The 17,881-nt window shown below is 40.3% G+C and overlaps 1 protein-coding gene across 13 annotated transcripts in view; it reads right to left on the reverse strand.

The window, feature by feature from the left end:
* The window catches only part of CCDC158 (coiled-coil domain containing 158), a 98,338-nt gene that overhangs the window by 71,628 nt on the left and 8,829 nt on the right, over window positions 1–17,881 (reverse strand). For 9 of the 13 annotated variants that reach the window (XM_025887698.2, XM_073891804.1, XM_025887701.2 and 6 more), the window contains 7 exons: window positions 12,968–13,110; window positions 7,922–8,139; window positions 3,565–3,674; window positions 3,124–3,451; window positions 2,466–2,542; window positions 1,551–1,661; window positions 148–262 (listed from right to left, as the gene is read on the reverse strand). In XM_025887698.2, the coding sequence (XP_025743483.1) occupies window positions 148–262; window positions 1,551–1,661; window positions 2,466–2,542; window positions 3,124–3,451; window positions 3,565–3,674; window positions 7,922–8,139; window positions 12,968–13,037 (1,029 nt within the window). In that variant the 5' untranslated portion in view covers window positions 13,038–13,110. Of the gene's footprint in view, window positions 1–147; window positions 263–1,550; window positions 1,662–2,465; window positions 2,543–3,123; window positions 3,452–3,564; window positions 3,675–7,921; window positions 8,140–12,967; window positions 13,111–17,718; window positions 17,797–17,881 lie in introns of those variants that run through there. The other 4 variants (XM_025887699.2, XM_025887704.2, XM_073891807.1 and 1 more) reach the window with 4 other exon arrangements.

Consider the following 17,881-nt stretch of genomic DNA (forward strand, 5'->3'; position numbering starts at 1 on the left):
TATTTGGCATCCTCCTACTCCATCTTAAAAACTGCTTTTAATTTGACATTACTTTGATTCCTCATTTTCAAATAAACTATTAAAAAATTTGTAATTAAATCTGTGTATAATAGTGTGGGGAGGCAGAGCAGCCAAATCTAACCTCACCTTGTCTTCATACATCCTTTTGGCTTCTCTTAACTCAGAACGTAGCTGAGAAACGGTAGATTCCAGATCACTGAGTTGGCGCATATACATTGAATTTTGGTTTCTTGCTTGTTCTCTAAGAAGAGTTTAAAAGGGGGAATAAAAGCAAACAGCAAACTAAGAATAAGTGTGATTTAGAACTGCCACTAGTTCTTTTATATGGCATAACTACGTCAAAAGTCTTATTTTCCAAAATTTCTTCTTAAAAGCTTCAGTTCAACCATGTTAAGTGCTGAAACTAGAGAGTGTATATTGGAGTTCATTTGTACTATTTTCTCTCTACTTTGGTATATGATTGAAAATGTCCCAATAAAAGGTTTCAATACATATAAGCTCAAATTATAAAATTATTTATATGTATACATGTACATTTTATATATATATTTACACATACACATATATGTGTTTTTGATTGATCCTATCTGTAATATGAACAATATTTAAAACATCCAATTTCAAGAGACCTAAATACTTGCAATACTTTTTTTTCCCTAAGGGAGAACATGGGCGGTCGGTGGGCGGTGGGGGGGTTGTGGCGGCCGCTGCCCCAGGCCTTGGCTACATAGCACGGACCCACGCGCAGCACTCCTGTCTGCCCCCTGGCCAGTGAGGACAGCCTTACAGGGAATACGTGTCTGACCCCTGGCGTGCAGACGGTACTGGCCTCCGGTCACACCGCTCTTGAGCACAACGTGCACACTGAGCCCGCTGCCTGGGAAGGATCAGGGAAGACTGAGCCCACCATGCCCGTGCCCGGTCCTCTCAGACAGGCAGTGAGCTTATGGGTCAACAGGACATGCTACTCCTAGTGACTGGGGCCTTTAGAAAGGCAGTCACAACATACTCAGTGCACCAGTGGGGGAGAGAGACGTGGACAAGGCACCACAGTGACATCCCTTTAGTTGCTGTGTAAAGTACTGTTGCATAAAAGAGGAGAAAAGCCTAAAGAAAGAACTTCTAGTCACTCTCCTATGTGCTGGTCTTGAAGGAAATACCTCCTGCTCCCCTTCCCCCCATCACAACGGGCCTCAGCCGTGGGCTTGGCTGGCCTCCTAGGGTGGGCCTGACTCACGCCTGGAGCCCTGTCCTGCTGCCAACCTTGTCACCCTAACCCCCCCCACAACAAGCTGGATGGGTGGAGGGGCGCGAATACATTCTCACTTACAGCAATAATACTTCTTATCTGATCATATAATATTATCTTTAAGTAATCATTTCCATTCATTTAAATGTTAGAGAAGTTTTACTTTCTTGTGGGATTTTAAAGCCAATTTTAAAAGATCTTAGGACAGAACATTAATGAAAATAGTATCTCTAAAATGAAGATAAATGATACCAATTTCAAACCACCAGGACATACATACTGAATAATTTCCAGTTGACTCTGGATGCTACTGGCTTGACTTCGAGCACTGCTAGCTTTCTCGTTAAGTCCTGTTATTTCGATTTCATGTTCACTTATTAACTGCTCGATCCTATAAAAAGAATGTGGTGTTTGTTATTTGATACATAAGATTTTCCTTGATTATGAGTTATTCCAAAAGTTAATGATTTTCAACACTCACAAATTGAGTATTTTGCTTTGACTTTGAATATGCTTCTCATTTTAAGTTTTGGAATTCGGATTTTTTTTTTTTAATTTTACAATGGTAATAAGTTACAAGTACTATATATTATATGACACACGTAGGGAAGTTCCTATAAGCCAAACATATTATAAGTACAGCAGGTTTTTAAATATTCACACTAAATCATAAAGACTTTATATCATAAAGCTTTACATTAAGCTCAAGTCAGGTTTTGCCAACAAATGAATGACAAGACTCTCTCCTTGACCAAACTATAGTCAGGCTCCTCCGAGTCCTCTTGTAGGCCTTGACCTTGGCACCCATCAACCCCTCCCCCAACCGCTCTGGCCTGCCCAGGCTTAGTAAGAATCTTGCTAAGTCAGTTTAATGAGAATCCCCCCACCCTTGATGTCTCCACTGCCCCACTCACCTGCTCCTTGCCTGTAAATTCCTACTTCCTTGGTTGTACTGGGAGAGCTGAGTCTCACCTCTTTCCCCCAACACAGAATCCCTATTGCAAATGCCTTGAGTAAAGTCTTCCTGAACCTTTTAAACAAGTGTCGGAAAAATTTTCCCTTTCACATGAACTTGCCACAAACCATGAAGAAAACTTTTGTTTCAGAACATTTTCGATTTCACAATTGCTGATGAGGGACTGTAAACCTATGGTTTAGTTCACTATGACTTTCTATACTTCGGTCAGAAACCCACCTATCTTGATGTTGTTGAAGAAGCAATTCTATTTTATTCTGTGATTCAGACTTCAGTGCTTCAAGCTGATCCTCTACCTAGTTATAAAAAAGAGATGCTGATTTAGGGACTGGTAAATCTACTTCTTGGAAACGTTGGAGATTTTCCAACTAAAGGACTACTTTATTGTTTTTAAAGATGTTATTTATTTATTTACTTGTCAGAAAGAGAGAGAGAACTCCTGTGTGCACAAGTGGCAGGGAGGGGCAGATGGTGAAGCAGACTCCCTGCTGAGCAGGGAGCCCTATGGGGGACTTGATCCCAGGATTCTGGGATCCTGACATGAGCCAAAGGCAGATGCTTAACCGACTAAGCCACCCAGGCATCCCTAAAGGAACACTTTAGAAAGAAGCAAATAAAAGTAATATAGAAACCGAATACATTCTATCACTGTATTTTATTAGATTATTTACTTTGGTTGGTTATACTCTCATGAAGCCATACAGGCAAATCAAGCTAGTTCCCTTAATGTATTGAGACATCATTGTAGAAATAACTGTTACTTTAGAGAACAAAAATGAGAACCTGGTTTACTTTTAAGAACTTAAAAAATTATATACCTAATACTATTCTCTTAATGAATTTTAATATAAAATTGAATAGTGTTCTCACCACTTACTGGAAATATCCTCCCTTTAAGATAAGAAATCTCTGTGTCTAATTCTCTTAGGATTTTACTAATAGCCGAGCCCATGTTGCGGAAGTGGAGAGTAGACACGCTCTCGTGTTCATATATTTTCTTGCCTGAGGCTTCTTCAAAGTCAACTAGGATTGATCGGATTTCTTGAAGCACCCCCTCATGGCCAAGCATCATCTTTCTCAGCTGCTCTATTTGTGCGTTGCTATCTTTCAGCATGTTCTCCTTAAGGCATTTGGCAGCTTCAAGTTCATGAACTGTATTTTGAAGCTGATTTCTTAAATCCTCCTGGGACTGACTCTCCCTTCGTCTATGAAATAAATGAAAGAGAAGAAATAATATTGATAAAATTCATATTCACACAAGTAGTTTTATACTACAAAGAGTAAAACTTTAAAATAATTTTAGGTAATGATGCCCAACCTGATGTCAGCCATGGCATCTCTCTCCATTTGCATCTCTTGAAGTTTTGTTTGCAAATCAATGACTGACTGCCTTAAGTAAAACTTTTGTTTCTCATGCAATTCATTGCTCTGAAAAAAAAAATGTCATGCAAATCAGCCTTTATCAGAGGAACATATTTCCTTAAATTATTAGGAAATTCCTAATAATTTCCAAAAATCCACATATTACTAATTTATTTTTATGTGTACTTCCTTCTTCTTTTAACATACTGCAGGGTCTAATTAATCATTCTTAACTTGTATCACTGTCTCAAGCTTGGCCCCTTTCAAATCTATTCTTTACTTAATAACCAAAACACTTTCTAAAACAAATCAGATATCTACCTCAAGATAGAGATAGAAATGTTTTATTTTTGAAAACAGGAAAATTGGTTAAAATTCTGTATACAGAAAAGTGAATCCCCACTTCCAACCCACTTAAAAATTTGACAGCAGACAACCACCACCCAAAAGTCAAGGCGTTCTACTACAGAGAAATTCACTAAGATCTCTAAAATCAGGCACTGCGAGGGTGCCTGGGTGGCTCAGTTGGTTAATTGACTGCCTTCGGCTCGGGTCATGATCCTGGAGTCCTGGGATCGAGTCCCACATTGGGCTCCCTGCTCAGCAGGGAGTCTGCTTCTCCCTCTGACTCTAGCCCCTCTTGGGCTCTCTCTCTCACTCTCTCTCTCTGTCAAATAAAATCTTAAAAAAAATAAAATAAAATCAGGCACTGTGAGACCTCCCAGCATAAAAATTGATACCACGTAATCATCCCAAAGCAAAGCCATCAAGTTCTCCCTATTGCTAGAGAGCTTGCCATCAGCTTTTTTATTGTTCATCCTTGAGTATGAACAAAAACCAGTGATCCAACCAACCAACCAACCAACAAACACCACTGGACACCTGAAGAAAGGTTATAAAATAAAAAACAGAAACCAAGATCACACAAAGAAGCAAACATGAGAAAAAAAGGATCCAAAGAAGCAAAGTAATGCAGCAAAGAAGAACACTTTCAGAAACTTGTATTTGCAGAGAAATTTGAGAGACATCACAGCTGTAAAGTAAGAACGAAATACTATGCCAAGGAAGTGACCAAGTGAGAAGAGTTCTTGGAAATTAAAAATATGCTTGCATGCTAAAAAGCTGCAGTAAAATGTTAGAAGTCAAGAAATATCCCCCCAAAGTAGGAAAGTAGGTAAAACTTTTGAAAGTAAAGGTAAGAGACTTAGAGGTATAACCTAGGAGATAACATATGACTAATAGGAGCCACAGAATGAGAGACCTAAGAAAACAGAGTGAATGAAACTAACAAAGAAAAAACAACTGAATTCCTCAAAGCTGAAAAGTACAAATCTGCAGACCAAAAGGATCCACTGAATCCCCAGCACAATGAATGAAAAAACTAAAATCCACACCTAAGCACATTATGGTGAATTTTCAGAGACAGAAGACTCTAAAGCTTCCAAAGACAAAACTCAATTAAGTAAAAGCATATCATCCAAAAAGGAGCAAGTATCAGACAGACATTTACTTCTCAGTAGCAATATGAAACGCAAGGACACAATATTTTCGAAGGACTGAAAGAAAATGACTTTCAACTTTACCCAGCTAAATTAAGTAAAAGCATATCATCCACAAAGGAGCAAGTTATCCGACAGACATCTACTTCTCAGTAGCAATACGAAATGCAAGGACACAATATTTTCAAAGGACTGAGAGAAAATGACTTTCAACTTTACCCAGCTAAAGTCATTCTCAGAATGCAAAGATCCATTAAAATGTATGCACATATACCCTTTAAGTTTCTAAAGATATGCTTTGACTAAATGAAGAAGTAGATCAAGAAAAAGGAAGACAGAAAACAGGGAATTCTGGAAATCATGGATCCAATCAGGAAAGCAATGAGAAGAAGAAAACAATTATACACAGACCTAAGAAACTCACCTAGACTGGAAAATAAGACAGAAGACTCCTGAAGAGTCCAGGATCAAAGGAGGATTTGAGAGAAAATCTACATGATGGTTCTTTAAAAAAAATAAAAATAAAAAAAGAGCGTATGATAAAGGCACACAGCATTAGGAAAAGGAAAGGCAATGAATAACCATCAGAAAAGGGGCACCTGGGTGGCTCGGTTGGTTAAGCGTCTGCCTTCAGCTCAGGTCATGACCCCAGGGTTCTGGGATCAAGTCCCACATCAGGCTCCCTCCAACAGGGAGTCTGCTTCTCCCTCTCCCTCTGACCTTCCCCCACCCAGCTCATGCTCTCTCTCTCGTTCATTCTCTCTCAAATAAATAAATAAAATCTTAAGAAAAAAATAACCACCAGAAAAAACACTACACAGGAAAGGAAGTGTGACAGGATACTAGCTGGTTCTGCAATTGACAATGTTTATATAGCCAATATAAGGTTAAGGCCCTTTATCTTTTCCTCTTATAGTTCAGGAGAATGACTACAGTATAGTCTGAACTTTGGGTGGCAACAGTGGAAATGGAAACGGATCTGAGAAATACGTATGAGGTACAATGGATGGACATGGTGATAAAGTGACACCAGGAAAGAGGCATCAAGAATAAATGAGGTTTGGGGCACCTGGATGGCTCAGTTTAGCATCTGACTCTTGATTTTTGGCTCAGGTCATGATCCCAGAGTCCTGGGATCGAGCCCCACATCGGGCTCCCTGCTCAGCGGGAAGCCTGCTTCTCCCTCTCCCACTCCCCCACTTCTGTTCCCTCTCTTGCTGTGTGTCTGTCAAATAAATAATAAAATAAAAATAAAAAATAAAAAAATAAATATTTAAAAATAATAAATAAATAAATAAATATCTCAGCCACAGACTGTAAATGTGTACATAGAAAGGGCCGTGTCTTTTCCAGCTTTATATATCCAGTACCTAGCACATGTGTTACATACGAGCTTCATGCTAAATATTACAAGTATCCAAATAGCCCTGTTATTTATTTAGAGCTTTAACACATATTTACTGGGAGCCAATCAAGTGTCAGATACTCTGCCAGAGGATAGACAGGGAAAATGAATTAAGACACTGTTTCTTTCCCTCACTGGTATCTCTGGGCTCGCTCCATCCATCCATCCAACCACCCAACCCACCTACCCTCTTTATTAGTGAACTTATCATAAGGTATTATGACTATTTGTTTATATACCAGATCCTCTTCAAGTCTGTGAACCCCTTATGAGTCCTACCTTATTCATCTCTGTATCCCTGTACATGATACAATAGTACATGACTTTTAGCACTTAATAAAGTTGTAGTTTTTTCCCTAAATGTGTTTATAGAGTCTGAATGAGGTAGAACAAGGTGTTAATGAATACAGCAACACGAACTAAATACTACAGTAGACATGTGCACATAGGGCAGCAGCTGTACAGAGAATATACCTAATGCTGCTTAGAGCAAAGGATTCCAGACAAGGAAATGCTTGAGCTGAGTCTTGATGGATAATAAGAATTTGCCAGGCAGACAATTAAAGAAGAGGAAATGGCCTGGGCAAAAGCATGAAGCTTTAGAAAAACATGCTATCTCCAGGGAAGAGCAAATAGCTAAATATTGCTGGAATGGAGGGTACATTTGGGGAACAGGTAGATGAAGCTAAAATGTACAGAGAGGGGTTATATCATGAAAGGCTTTGTGTACAATGGTAAGTTTCACTTTTAGACAGACTACAGACTACTTAAAAATTTTTAGCAAATAACTTCAATATACTATTTAGTTATCATATATACACATACATCTAAAAACCTATCCCCACAACTGCTTTGTAAAGAAAAACACGGTATCAGGGCACCTGGGTGGCTCAGTTAAGCATCTGCCTTCAGCTAGGGTCATGGTCTGGGAGTCCTGGGGTTGAGTCTCATGTTGGGCTCCCTGCTGGGCAAGGAGTCTGCTTCTCCCTCTGCCCCTCCCCGCTCCTTGTGTGCTCTCTTGCTCTCTCTCTCAAATAAATAAGTAATCTTAAAACATTTGTTTAAAAAGAAAAACAATGTATCATGATAGCCGGACAGCAGGCCTGAACCAATTATTATAATTACAGATAAACATCATTAATTATAACATTTTGAGCTATTCAAGTTTAATTAAAATTAGCCATGAAACCAGGGCATTCTGACTATTAACAAAAGAAAAATAGGTATATAAACTTCATGTGCCCAATTTTTAATACTGAAATACAAGGCATAAGCCAAATTAACAAGTTTAACCAATAAATCCATCATTAAGTGTTTCTTTTAATAAGTTTAGATTCTGTTCCAAGGCACTGTGCCTCACTGTCATTCCCAAATGGCATAAAGTACTAGAATAAAAGAATGCAACTCACTTCATTTAGTCTTTTCTGCAGATCTTTGACTTGATGTGAATATTCTTCCAAAACACGTTCAATGTGTTCCTTTCCAGGGTATGGGATGACTTTTCTAGGAGAATCAAGTTCCACTTCATATTTGGGGAAAAAAGGAATTTGTGTCAATGTCCCAGCTGAAGATGTGTTTTCAATTATTGTACCACGAATAGATGACATAAAAAATGGACTTGAAGAACCTAAATATTAAAGAATTAATCAATCAACTTACTAATAAAATAATTTGGGGGTAAACATTATCCTAGGGCGCCTGGGTGGCTCAGATGGTTAAGCGTCTGCCTTCGGCTCAGGTCATGATCCCAGAGTCCTGGGATCGAGTCCCGCATCGGGCTCCCTGCTCCTTGGGAGGCTGCTTCTCCCTCTGCCTCTCTCTCTCTCTCTCTCCCTCTCTCTCTCATGAATAAATAAATAAAATCTTAAAAAAAAATTATCGTAGGTGATTTCTTTAATGAACCCTGAAGATGTTTAAGGTCTCAGGGGGAAAATAGACGAGTAAAAGATTGGCAAGGGCTCTGAGAGAGACGAGCACTAGGTAAAAAGGAGATTAGGGAAGAGGAGGGAGTTTTACTTGATAGCAATCAAGTGATACCTGAGCTGAATGAGCCTTGAAGTATATTAAGGAGAAGAGGAAGGGCATTGCAGGCAGTGACAGCACCATAATTATTGGTGAGGAGGCTTAAAACAGCACAGATATTCCAGGTGACAGGAAAGAAGTAGCCAGATATGAGAATGAAGATACAGGCCAGATCTTGAAGGACCTTTTGGTCTTGCCAAGGAGCTTGAATTTTATCTTGAAAGCTCCGGGAAGTCACTAGAGGATTTGAGAGTAAGAGAGTAGTAGTTAACTAGGTTTGTGGTTTGAAAAAGCTCTCTGGCTTCAGTGTGGAGAATGCACTGGATGGGGATAAAACTGAAGTAGAGAATGGAGTAAGAGAAGGCTTTCGACGATGCACGCAAGAAATGGCAAGCGTCTACCCTACAGCGGAGACAGTGGTGACAGACACAAAGAGTGTGGACTTGAGAAATATATGTGGTAAGTAAAAGACAGGGGAGTGTCAAAGATCTCTCTTGGGTTTTGAGCTTCAACATCCAAGTAATGCTGTTTGATTTGTGAGTTCAGGAGTATGTGTTGCTTCAGAGATAAGGATTTGGGAATCATCAGCATTTGAATTCTAGTGAATCCTTGAAGTCAATGGGATCATCCAGAGGCAGTGTATAGAGTGAAAAAAGAGGATCAAGAAGAGTACTCTGAAGAAATACCAATATTTAAAGGGAAGATAAGAAAGTAAAACCCAGGAAGATTCACAGAAGAACCACAGAGATATTAGAGAATTATATTCAAGAAACACCACTGGTTTGGACTGAGGGACAGAGACAGTGTGAGATGAAGAGAGGCCTTCCCATAAGCAAGGCTGAGAAATCCCTCAGCTGAAAACATATGCTATCTTTCATATAAAGGAAGGAGGTCTCATGGGGCACCTGGGTGGCTCAGTTGGTTAAGCATCCTCCTTCGGCTCAGGTCAAGATCCTAGAGTCCTGGGATCGGGATGGAGCCCCACATCTGGCTCCCTGCTCAGTGGGGAACCCGCTTCTCCTTCTTTTGCCCCCATCCCCCCCCGCTCATGCTTGGGTATGCACTTTCTCTCTCTTTCAATTACATAAATAAAATCTTAAAAAAAAAAAAAAAAGAAGAAGGAGGAGGTCTCAAAGTTAGACCCAAGAGTCCAGAGAATGGCTCCAAGAACCATGAGGAATTATTCCCAGGCCTGCGTCCTAATCAGGGAATGGGAAACCTGTGCTCAGCTAGATTTCAGAATCGTGATGGACCATGTGCCTCCTGTTTTCCCCATTTGGAATGGCAGTTTTGATAGATGTGGGCCTGCCACTGTACGCTGGCTGTCACAGGTCTTCAGATTAAGAGGAGCTCGACTCAGGGAGCTGTACTTAAGGACTTACAACTGAGGAGCTTCATCCATACCTGAATCTAATTTCAAAAGATTCTGGCCTTTGAATGGATGGATGCCGTAATGGGATGAGACTGTTAAGGGCCTTCTTGGGAGAGAGTGAATGTACTTTGTAGGTGAGAGAAATGTAAGTAATTTGTGACCAGAGGTGGGCAAACTGTGGTGCTTTGAAAATATGTTCCTAAATTCTTTGATAGTCCTCCCTTTAATAGGTAGAGGTTAATTTCCCTCCTCTTTCTAAGAAAGGAGAAGTAAGAGTGAATGTGTTAAGCATGTGCACATGTATGTCGGGGGGAGAGGTAGCAATTGCTCACTTTTACAAAAAGAAACCCTGGAAGAATAAACAGAAACTCATGAAAATGGTTAGCTATACCGGTATAGGGATGGGTAGAAATAGAGTGGAAGGGAGAGGGATGGCAGCAAAACTCTACTGAATATGTGTTTTCATTAAGTTGTTACTTTTGAGCCATATACATGTTATACATATTCAAAAAATAAAATGAAGTTGAATACTAACAGAAATAAACCTAAAGGTATAGAAAGTTTGTAAAATAATGTCACAAAGAAAATAGTTCCTTCAAATAACTTTAGAACATAGTACTCTGTGGTCTTCACGAGCCTCACTTAGCTGGGAAGTTGTTCACGGTGGTAGCATGGTTATAATTCTGAAACGCTTTTGTATGGACTGTGCAAGAGAGAAAATGAACAAATACGCTGAAGGTTTTGGAAACTAGAATTTCACTGTAGGGGAGATGCAGATATGGAATGAGAGAAGATGAGGAAGAGCTCCATGGTTCTGGATTTGAATTTGAGTTATCCATGTGAATTTATGATAAAAAAAAAATCGATTTTGAAACTTTATCCACTGAATGCTCCTCTAGCAGTATCGAGGATACAGATGACATGGGACACTATGACTGTGAGGTGACAAACTGATGGAAAATCCACAATTTGTGTATTTTCTCTAGCAGAATCTTCCAGAAGCCCAGTACAAAAATGGAGAAGGTGGTCAGCCTGATAAAGATGGAGGTTTTCCTGTAAGAGTGCAACAGAAGAATAAGAGAAAAAGGAAGTTGAAGAGATTGGCAAGTGGTTGGCTGAAAAAATAAATGATACAAAGAAGAAAGTGAGGATAAGAAGAGGTATTGATTTAGGAGAAAATGGCAGAGCTAGAGCAGTTGTTCTCAACCCATATTGGAAATCAGTATCACCTGGGGAGTCTAAAAAAAAAAAAAAAATCCAGTGGTACCTAAGCCCCATTCCAGACCTACTGAATCAGAATCTCTAGGTGTGGATCTAAGCCATGTAAATGTTTAAAATCTCAAAAGGGATTCTGACATGGAGCCATGGTTGAGAATCACTCCTTTCATGAGGCAGAACAGGTGCTCTAGGAATAAGGGAGTGAGAGGGCTGGAAGACAGGAGGTTGGATTTCAGAAGTCTAATAGTTCTTGGTAATAAGATCCAAGTAAGAGAAGTGGGGTGGCTAAAGTCAAGGTCGAGATGAAAAGAACTAAAAAAGTTGAGAAACTCTAAGATCTCAGATGGGTCATGTATGAGGACAATGATATCCTGGGATGATGATGTGCCTGAGGAGGGAGAGACAACCCAGGAGTTAAGTGCTGATGCCCCAATGAGTACGAGGGACAGAGTGTGTGGGGAGGTGGGTGAGTGGAGTGGGCAGGGGAGACGGGTACAGCAGGGTGGAGGGACAGAGGCATCTCAGAATGGCATAAGCATCCTAAAAAGCAGAAGATTTCTCAAAGTAACTGTGCTGAAATAAAGGTGTTTAAGCAGACCAGTAAAACAACAGATCTGTAATTGTGAAAAAACTTTGGGTGCATTCTTTTAGATGAGAGAGACAGGCAGGGAAAGCAGTCAGGGACCGTGCAGGCCACTTGCCTGATGGTCAGAAAGTCAATTCCCTAGCTCTCCCCTAGTCTGCAGTGTGTTGCAGAGAACTACTTTTCCCAGGCTCCCTTCCCCCCTTGTCTCCTGGAAGGTCACCATGGGAGGTGCTGGGAAGACCTGGAGGCCGGCCGGAGGAGGAGAGAAGCTGCGCATGGCACGACGCCATTCACCTGCCTCAGCTGGGCTTCTGGCTGGCTGTGAGCGGTGGTTTCCGCTCCCTCCGGACAGCCCTCTTGGAGGTGTGAGCTCTGGCTTTCCTGCCCTGGGAACACTTCCTCTTCTCATTGTCCTTCCAGCCCCAGGCTGTGCCTCCCTGGGTTGCCTCTTCCCCTGTGAGGCTTCTCAGCTCTTTCGACACCAACTCCTTGCCAATTCCCTGCACTGTTCCGCCGATTTATCCCACCTGTTACGGTTTTCCTGCTGGCTATCCTCGACTGAGATGGGTTCGGGCAGAGGGGAGGGGGCCGGAACTAGGTCAGTAGAGATGAAGAGGGAAGAATGGACTCGAGAGCCACTGCCTACACCAGAAGGAGCATGCCTGACTGGATGGGGTGGGCATGGGAAAAAGAGTGAAAATGACACAGGAATCTGGCTGCGAGTGGACCAGGGAAGAGAAGGTGTTAGGGAAACATGGAACACGTTGTAGTCCCTCAACACGGAAACGATTTTTAAACCAAAAAAGTAATGTAAACATTTGCTAAAAAAAAAAATAGATATGCTATTTTTATTTTTTAAAAAACATTTTTTTTGGAAGATTTTATTTATTTGCCAGAGAGAGAGAGAGCGTGAGAGCACAAGCAGGGGGAGTGGCAGGCTGAGGGAGAGGGAGAAGCAGGCTCCCCCAGGAGCAGGGAGCCCGATGCGGGGCTCGATCCCAGGACCCTGAGATCACGACCTGAGCCAAAGGCAGACGCTTAACTGACTGAGCCACCCAGGCATCCCTAGATATGTTATTTTTAAAAGACTAAACAGTTTCTTCCTCAAAAAGTAGAATTTTCAACAATAAACATTCATGACCACTGTCTGTGCCCGGCGGTTAAAACCAAAACATACTAAAAACCAGCAGCCTGAATGAATATTCTGAAGGCTGCTTAATTCCAATTTTCCTATTTTGTTTGATAAAGAATACGCACCTCCATTGGATGTGACGCCACTACTTGATAAAAGATCTTCATTATTTGATTCACCAGCTTTTTGTTCCATATTAAATATTGCTACCTCTTCTTAGAGATCTTGAAATATGAGTGCTTCCCTGTTCGGTTCTTTTAGTTCTTATCTATAAAAGACAGGGATTCAATCTTTATTAATAAGGTATTATGAGAACAAAATTCATAGAAGAGGAACTGACTTTGTTCATATTTCAAATTTAGTAATAACTCTTTACCAGGAAAATATTTATACAGAAATATTTTATCACTACATAAAGTTAATGAGTGAATAGAATCTTATTGTAGAAATTGTTGCTTTTAATATCTAAGTAGCTTATTAAGGACAACCTGAAAATCAAAAACTAATACTTTAATTACGATGATGATTAGCACTCTGGTTACATGGTCAAATAATGGTAGAAAGTATCTCCTTAGTGAAAAGTCACAAATTAGTTTTAAAAAATTCACAAATCAGCAAATCGGAAATCATTAGTAAAAGCTGAAAAACTTCTTTAATATCAAACAGTGCTCATAATTTTAGATTAGGCCAAGAAGACTTCTGGGTTTGGAGAACAATAGTGGTGGCCTGATCCCAAATCTCCCCCTCATCCTCTGAAAACAACTATAAAATCAACAAGGAGAACAAACGCATAGAAGCATATGGGCTCTATGCCTTCAGCATCCCTAGATGACAGAGATTACTACAACCTTCAAATCATCTGTTAGCAGAGGGAAAATGTTTTCCCAAGTTGCTCCTACCGTCCACCCGCCAGCCCTGTGGGCATGTAGGTATGCAGAATGGGAGAGGAGACACTGGAAAACTGAAAAGGAGCAGGGGGAGCAGAGGGCTGGAGGCAGCACACACATATGCACCCCAGAAAGTGAGCAGGAGAAGCCAAGATGTTAGGCTCCGGTGGCAACTAGGTAGTCCACAGCCCTGGCTATCCGGTAACAGCTTGAGGGTGAGGGGGGCCAGAAGTAGCAGCCTCAGAGAAGCAGTGTTTCCGGAGAAGAAGAGATGATCCCTGCAGCAGACATGGCCACGAAGGAGGGAGTAGGGACAATTCAGGCACCGGCAGAAACAAAGAGCAGCAGGATATGCCAACCCTCTTTCTACCCCTCCCACTCCCCCACCACCAGGCATGACAGAAGCTGCCCACAAGAGGGCATTCTCAAACTAAGTCCTGTCCACAAGATGAACAGGAATAGACTCGAGCAGGCCACAGCCACACAAAACTATTACAAGGTATCAGAAAATGTGAATAAAATCTTTTCTGCTGATAAAAAGTATCCCCCTCCCACTGCACTGACAATCATGAGGTCGAAGAAAACCGTAACACCACACTGCAAACCAAACTAGATATCCGCAAACAAGCATTTGAGCATATGAAAAATCACCCTTGAATCAGAAATGTAAAGCCAAGACACACGTAAAATAAGCAAGCAAGCAGGAAGGAATGAAAGGAGAGTTGGCCGAAATCAGGAAAGAGAGAGAAGAAAAGGACAATATTGTATCAGAAAGGAAGCCCAAATTACAGAGGAGGCCAGGGGAGGGCAGACTGTAATGAAACCTTAATAAAGGCCCTGAAGAAAATCAGGAGAACAGAAGATGAAAACGGAGGAAAACCAGTGAAAAGGCTGAAAAAGAAAGTGAATGAGAGGGGAGACAGGCAAAGGAGACCGGACATCATTGGTGTCCCTGAAGAAAAAAAAGTCAAAACCCTGAAACGGAACTATTATTTAAAACTATAACCCAAGAAACTTTCCTAGGAATAAAGGAAGCCCTGAATCTACTACACATTTTTCACACGAGGGAATAGCGACCAAGAATGATCAACTCTGAAACATATCCTAATAAAACCATATTTAGAATTTAAAGATGAAAAAGTCCTTAGGGCCTTCAGGCAAAAAAGATGAAATAATTTACAAAGGCAAGAGGGTCAGGATGGCCATCATATTATTCAAAAATAACATACAAAGCAAGGCAATAGTAGCCAACATTTTAAAGAAACACAAGGAAAGAAAGTACAAACCAGCTATATCCTGCCAAGATTTTTGAAAGAGTCAAAGCCATAGAAAAACAGTTTAGAATGTGCCAGAACACTGTATACATGTGCACCTTCTGAGGAATCCGCAAGAGGAGGTGAGGCTTCATCCAACCAGAAGATGACTGGTAAATATGGCAAAGGGTGAACAACTGGTGAAAATCTTCTGTTTTTTTGTAGGCTTTAAATTTTCTAAAATAAAATTTGTAAAAAAAGATGAACATGAGCATTAAAAACAAACAAACAAAAAAAACATGGGATGGCTGGGTGGCTCAGTAGGTTTAGTGTCTGCCTTCGGCCCAGGTCATGGTCCCGGGGTCCTGGGATCGAGTCCTGCACTGGGCTCCTTGCAGCAGGGAGTCTGGTTCTCCCTTTCCCGCCACTCTGCCTGCTTGTGCGCTCTCTTTCTGACAAATAAATTAAATCTTAAAAAAAAAAGGGGGGGGGGGAAGTGTGCGAAAGGTCTGATGGTGAACATTACCTATTCAGTTGTAAAGTTGAGACTAAAACATGGGTACAGAGGTGACACTGAAGAATAATATATAAATATTACATGTGTGAAAAAGGAGAACAAATGTAACTTGAAATGGGAAGATAAGTGATAAAAAACAGGAAAAGTAGAAGACCACTGGTTGTCAAAAAATATCATTTAAAACTGACAGAAAGCAAAGAGTTAAGTAAAAGGAAAAGGGGTCTGTCTATAGGTGTATTACAAAAAGCATTAATGTGAAGAAAACCACTAGAATAAAAATACAAACCTTCCCAAGTGACAAAAAAAAAATTTTTTTTTTTTGAGAGAGAGATCAGGGAGGAGGGGCAGAGAGAGAGACAGAGAGAGAGAGAGAGAATCTTAAGCAGGCTCCAGATGGAGCCTGACTGGGAGCTTGATCTCACCACCCTGAGTGCCCGAGGTGCCCCAACAAAAAAATTTTTTTAAAGAAAAAGAAGAAACATAAAAACAAAAAACCCACAGTAAATATAATATATAGTAATTTTATCACCAGAAGATAATGTAAGAATAATGTGACAAAATGTAGACCAAACATAAAAGTCATATCAATAAACATCACAGGACTTAACTTGCCGATTCAAAAAAAAAAGGATTTTCAAATTGGCTCGTAAAAAATTTCAACTCTGTCTCTATACAAGAGGACACTTAAAGACACTGATTCAAAAAGACTGCAAATAAAGTGATGGACAAAGATTTGCCAGGAGAATGAAAACAGTAAGAAAGCACCAGTTAAAATCCTGATACCAGACCAGGTAGTCTTCAAGGCAGAGTATTAAATAAGACAAAGAGCACTTAAAAGTTAAAAGCCACGATCCACAATAAAGATACAACTGACTCTATGTACTATTTAACACACCACCCACCTTAGATAAAACATACATTACAGGAGATGCGTTAAGGACGAGAAACACAGTGATGAGGAGACTTTAACAGACTGCTCAGTATGAGATAAGTCACGCTGACAAAAAGTAAGAAAGGATATAAAAGATTTAGATGAAATCATCACTAAGGTAGACTTCTCAATATACATCAAACACAACACTTTGATAATAGAGAATATACCTTCCTCTCAAGCACACATGGAAGGAACATTGACAAAAACCAATGATATTCTAGGACACAAATAAAAGATCAGCAGGTTCCACAGACGCCGGGGTGGCTCATTCAGTTGAGCATGGGACTCTTGGTTTTGGCTCAGGTCATGATCTCAGGGTGGTGAGATCGAGCCTGGCACCAGGCTCTGCACTCAGTGCTCAGCGCAGAGTCTGCTTGAGATTCTCTCTCTCCCTCTCCCTCTGCTTCTGCCTCCACGCCCCCGTGCACACGCACTCTTTCTCTCAAATAAATAAATCTTAAAAAAAAAAAAAGAGGGCGCCTGGGTGGCTCAGTCGGTTAAGCGACTGCCTTCGGCTCAGGTCATGATCCTGGAGTCCCAGGATCGAGTCCCACATCGGGCTCCCTGCTCGGCAGGGAGTCTGCTTCTCCCTCTGACCCTCCCCCCTCTCATGCTATCTCTCATTCTCTCTCTCTCAAATAAATAAATAAAATCTTAAAAAAAAAAAAAAGATCAGCAGGGTCATAAAGTAAAAATGTTACAAACATTTTCTGGTCACAAAGTCATAAAAGTAGAAATGAAAACCCCATTTTTCATTTTTGAAATGAAAACCCTAAAGCAAAAAGGCCTTTCCACCTGGAAATTCAAAGACCTCCTATTAAGTTGTGTGATAAAGAGAATATAAAGGGAAATTAAAGAACTTCCAAAAAATAATGACAATGAACACACTACATAAGCATCTGAGAGACAGTAAAGCAGTGAAAAAAGGAAAACTCCTGGCCTTAAACACCTATTTCAATAAAAATGACAGAATGATGATAAGTGAACTAAATTTCTAACACAAAAAGAAAAAAAAGTAAAAGAAAGCACAGGGTAGGAAATAATAAAGATACAAACAAATTAATGAGGTAGAAAACAGAAAAACAATAAATCAAAGTAATGAATCAGAATCCTGATTCTCTTTAAAAAAACCAAAGGCGTGATGGAAAGAGGAAGGTCACATATGACATACTGCTTATCATTTTTATAGTAATTCGTGATTGTAAGCACAGTGGTAAACATTTTTTTAAACCCTGTGAGCTAAAGAGAATTTTTATTGAACAGAATTCCTTTTTATTTCACTCACAGTTTCTCCCTTTTGATTACTGAGATGCCATCTGTCAAAACTACAGTTAGATAAATTCTACCTTAATGTGTTTCATACTATCATTTTTAGGAAATAAGTAATAGGTAGGGAGACATTCCATATAGAATTAGAACAAATGGAATGTTAATCAAGATTGCTAGGC

This window comes from Callorhinus ursinus, unplaced genomic scaffold (assembly GCF_003265705.2).
Source record: "Callorhinus ursinus isolate GAN/ISIS: 27379988/994484 unplaced genomic scaffold, GSC_fseal_2.0 scaffold4, whole genome shotgun sequence".
NCBI lineage: Eukaryota > Metazoa > Chordata > Mammalia > Carnivora > Otariidae > Callorhinus > Callorhinus ursinus.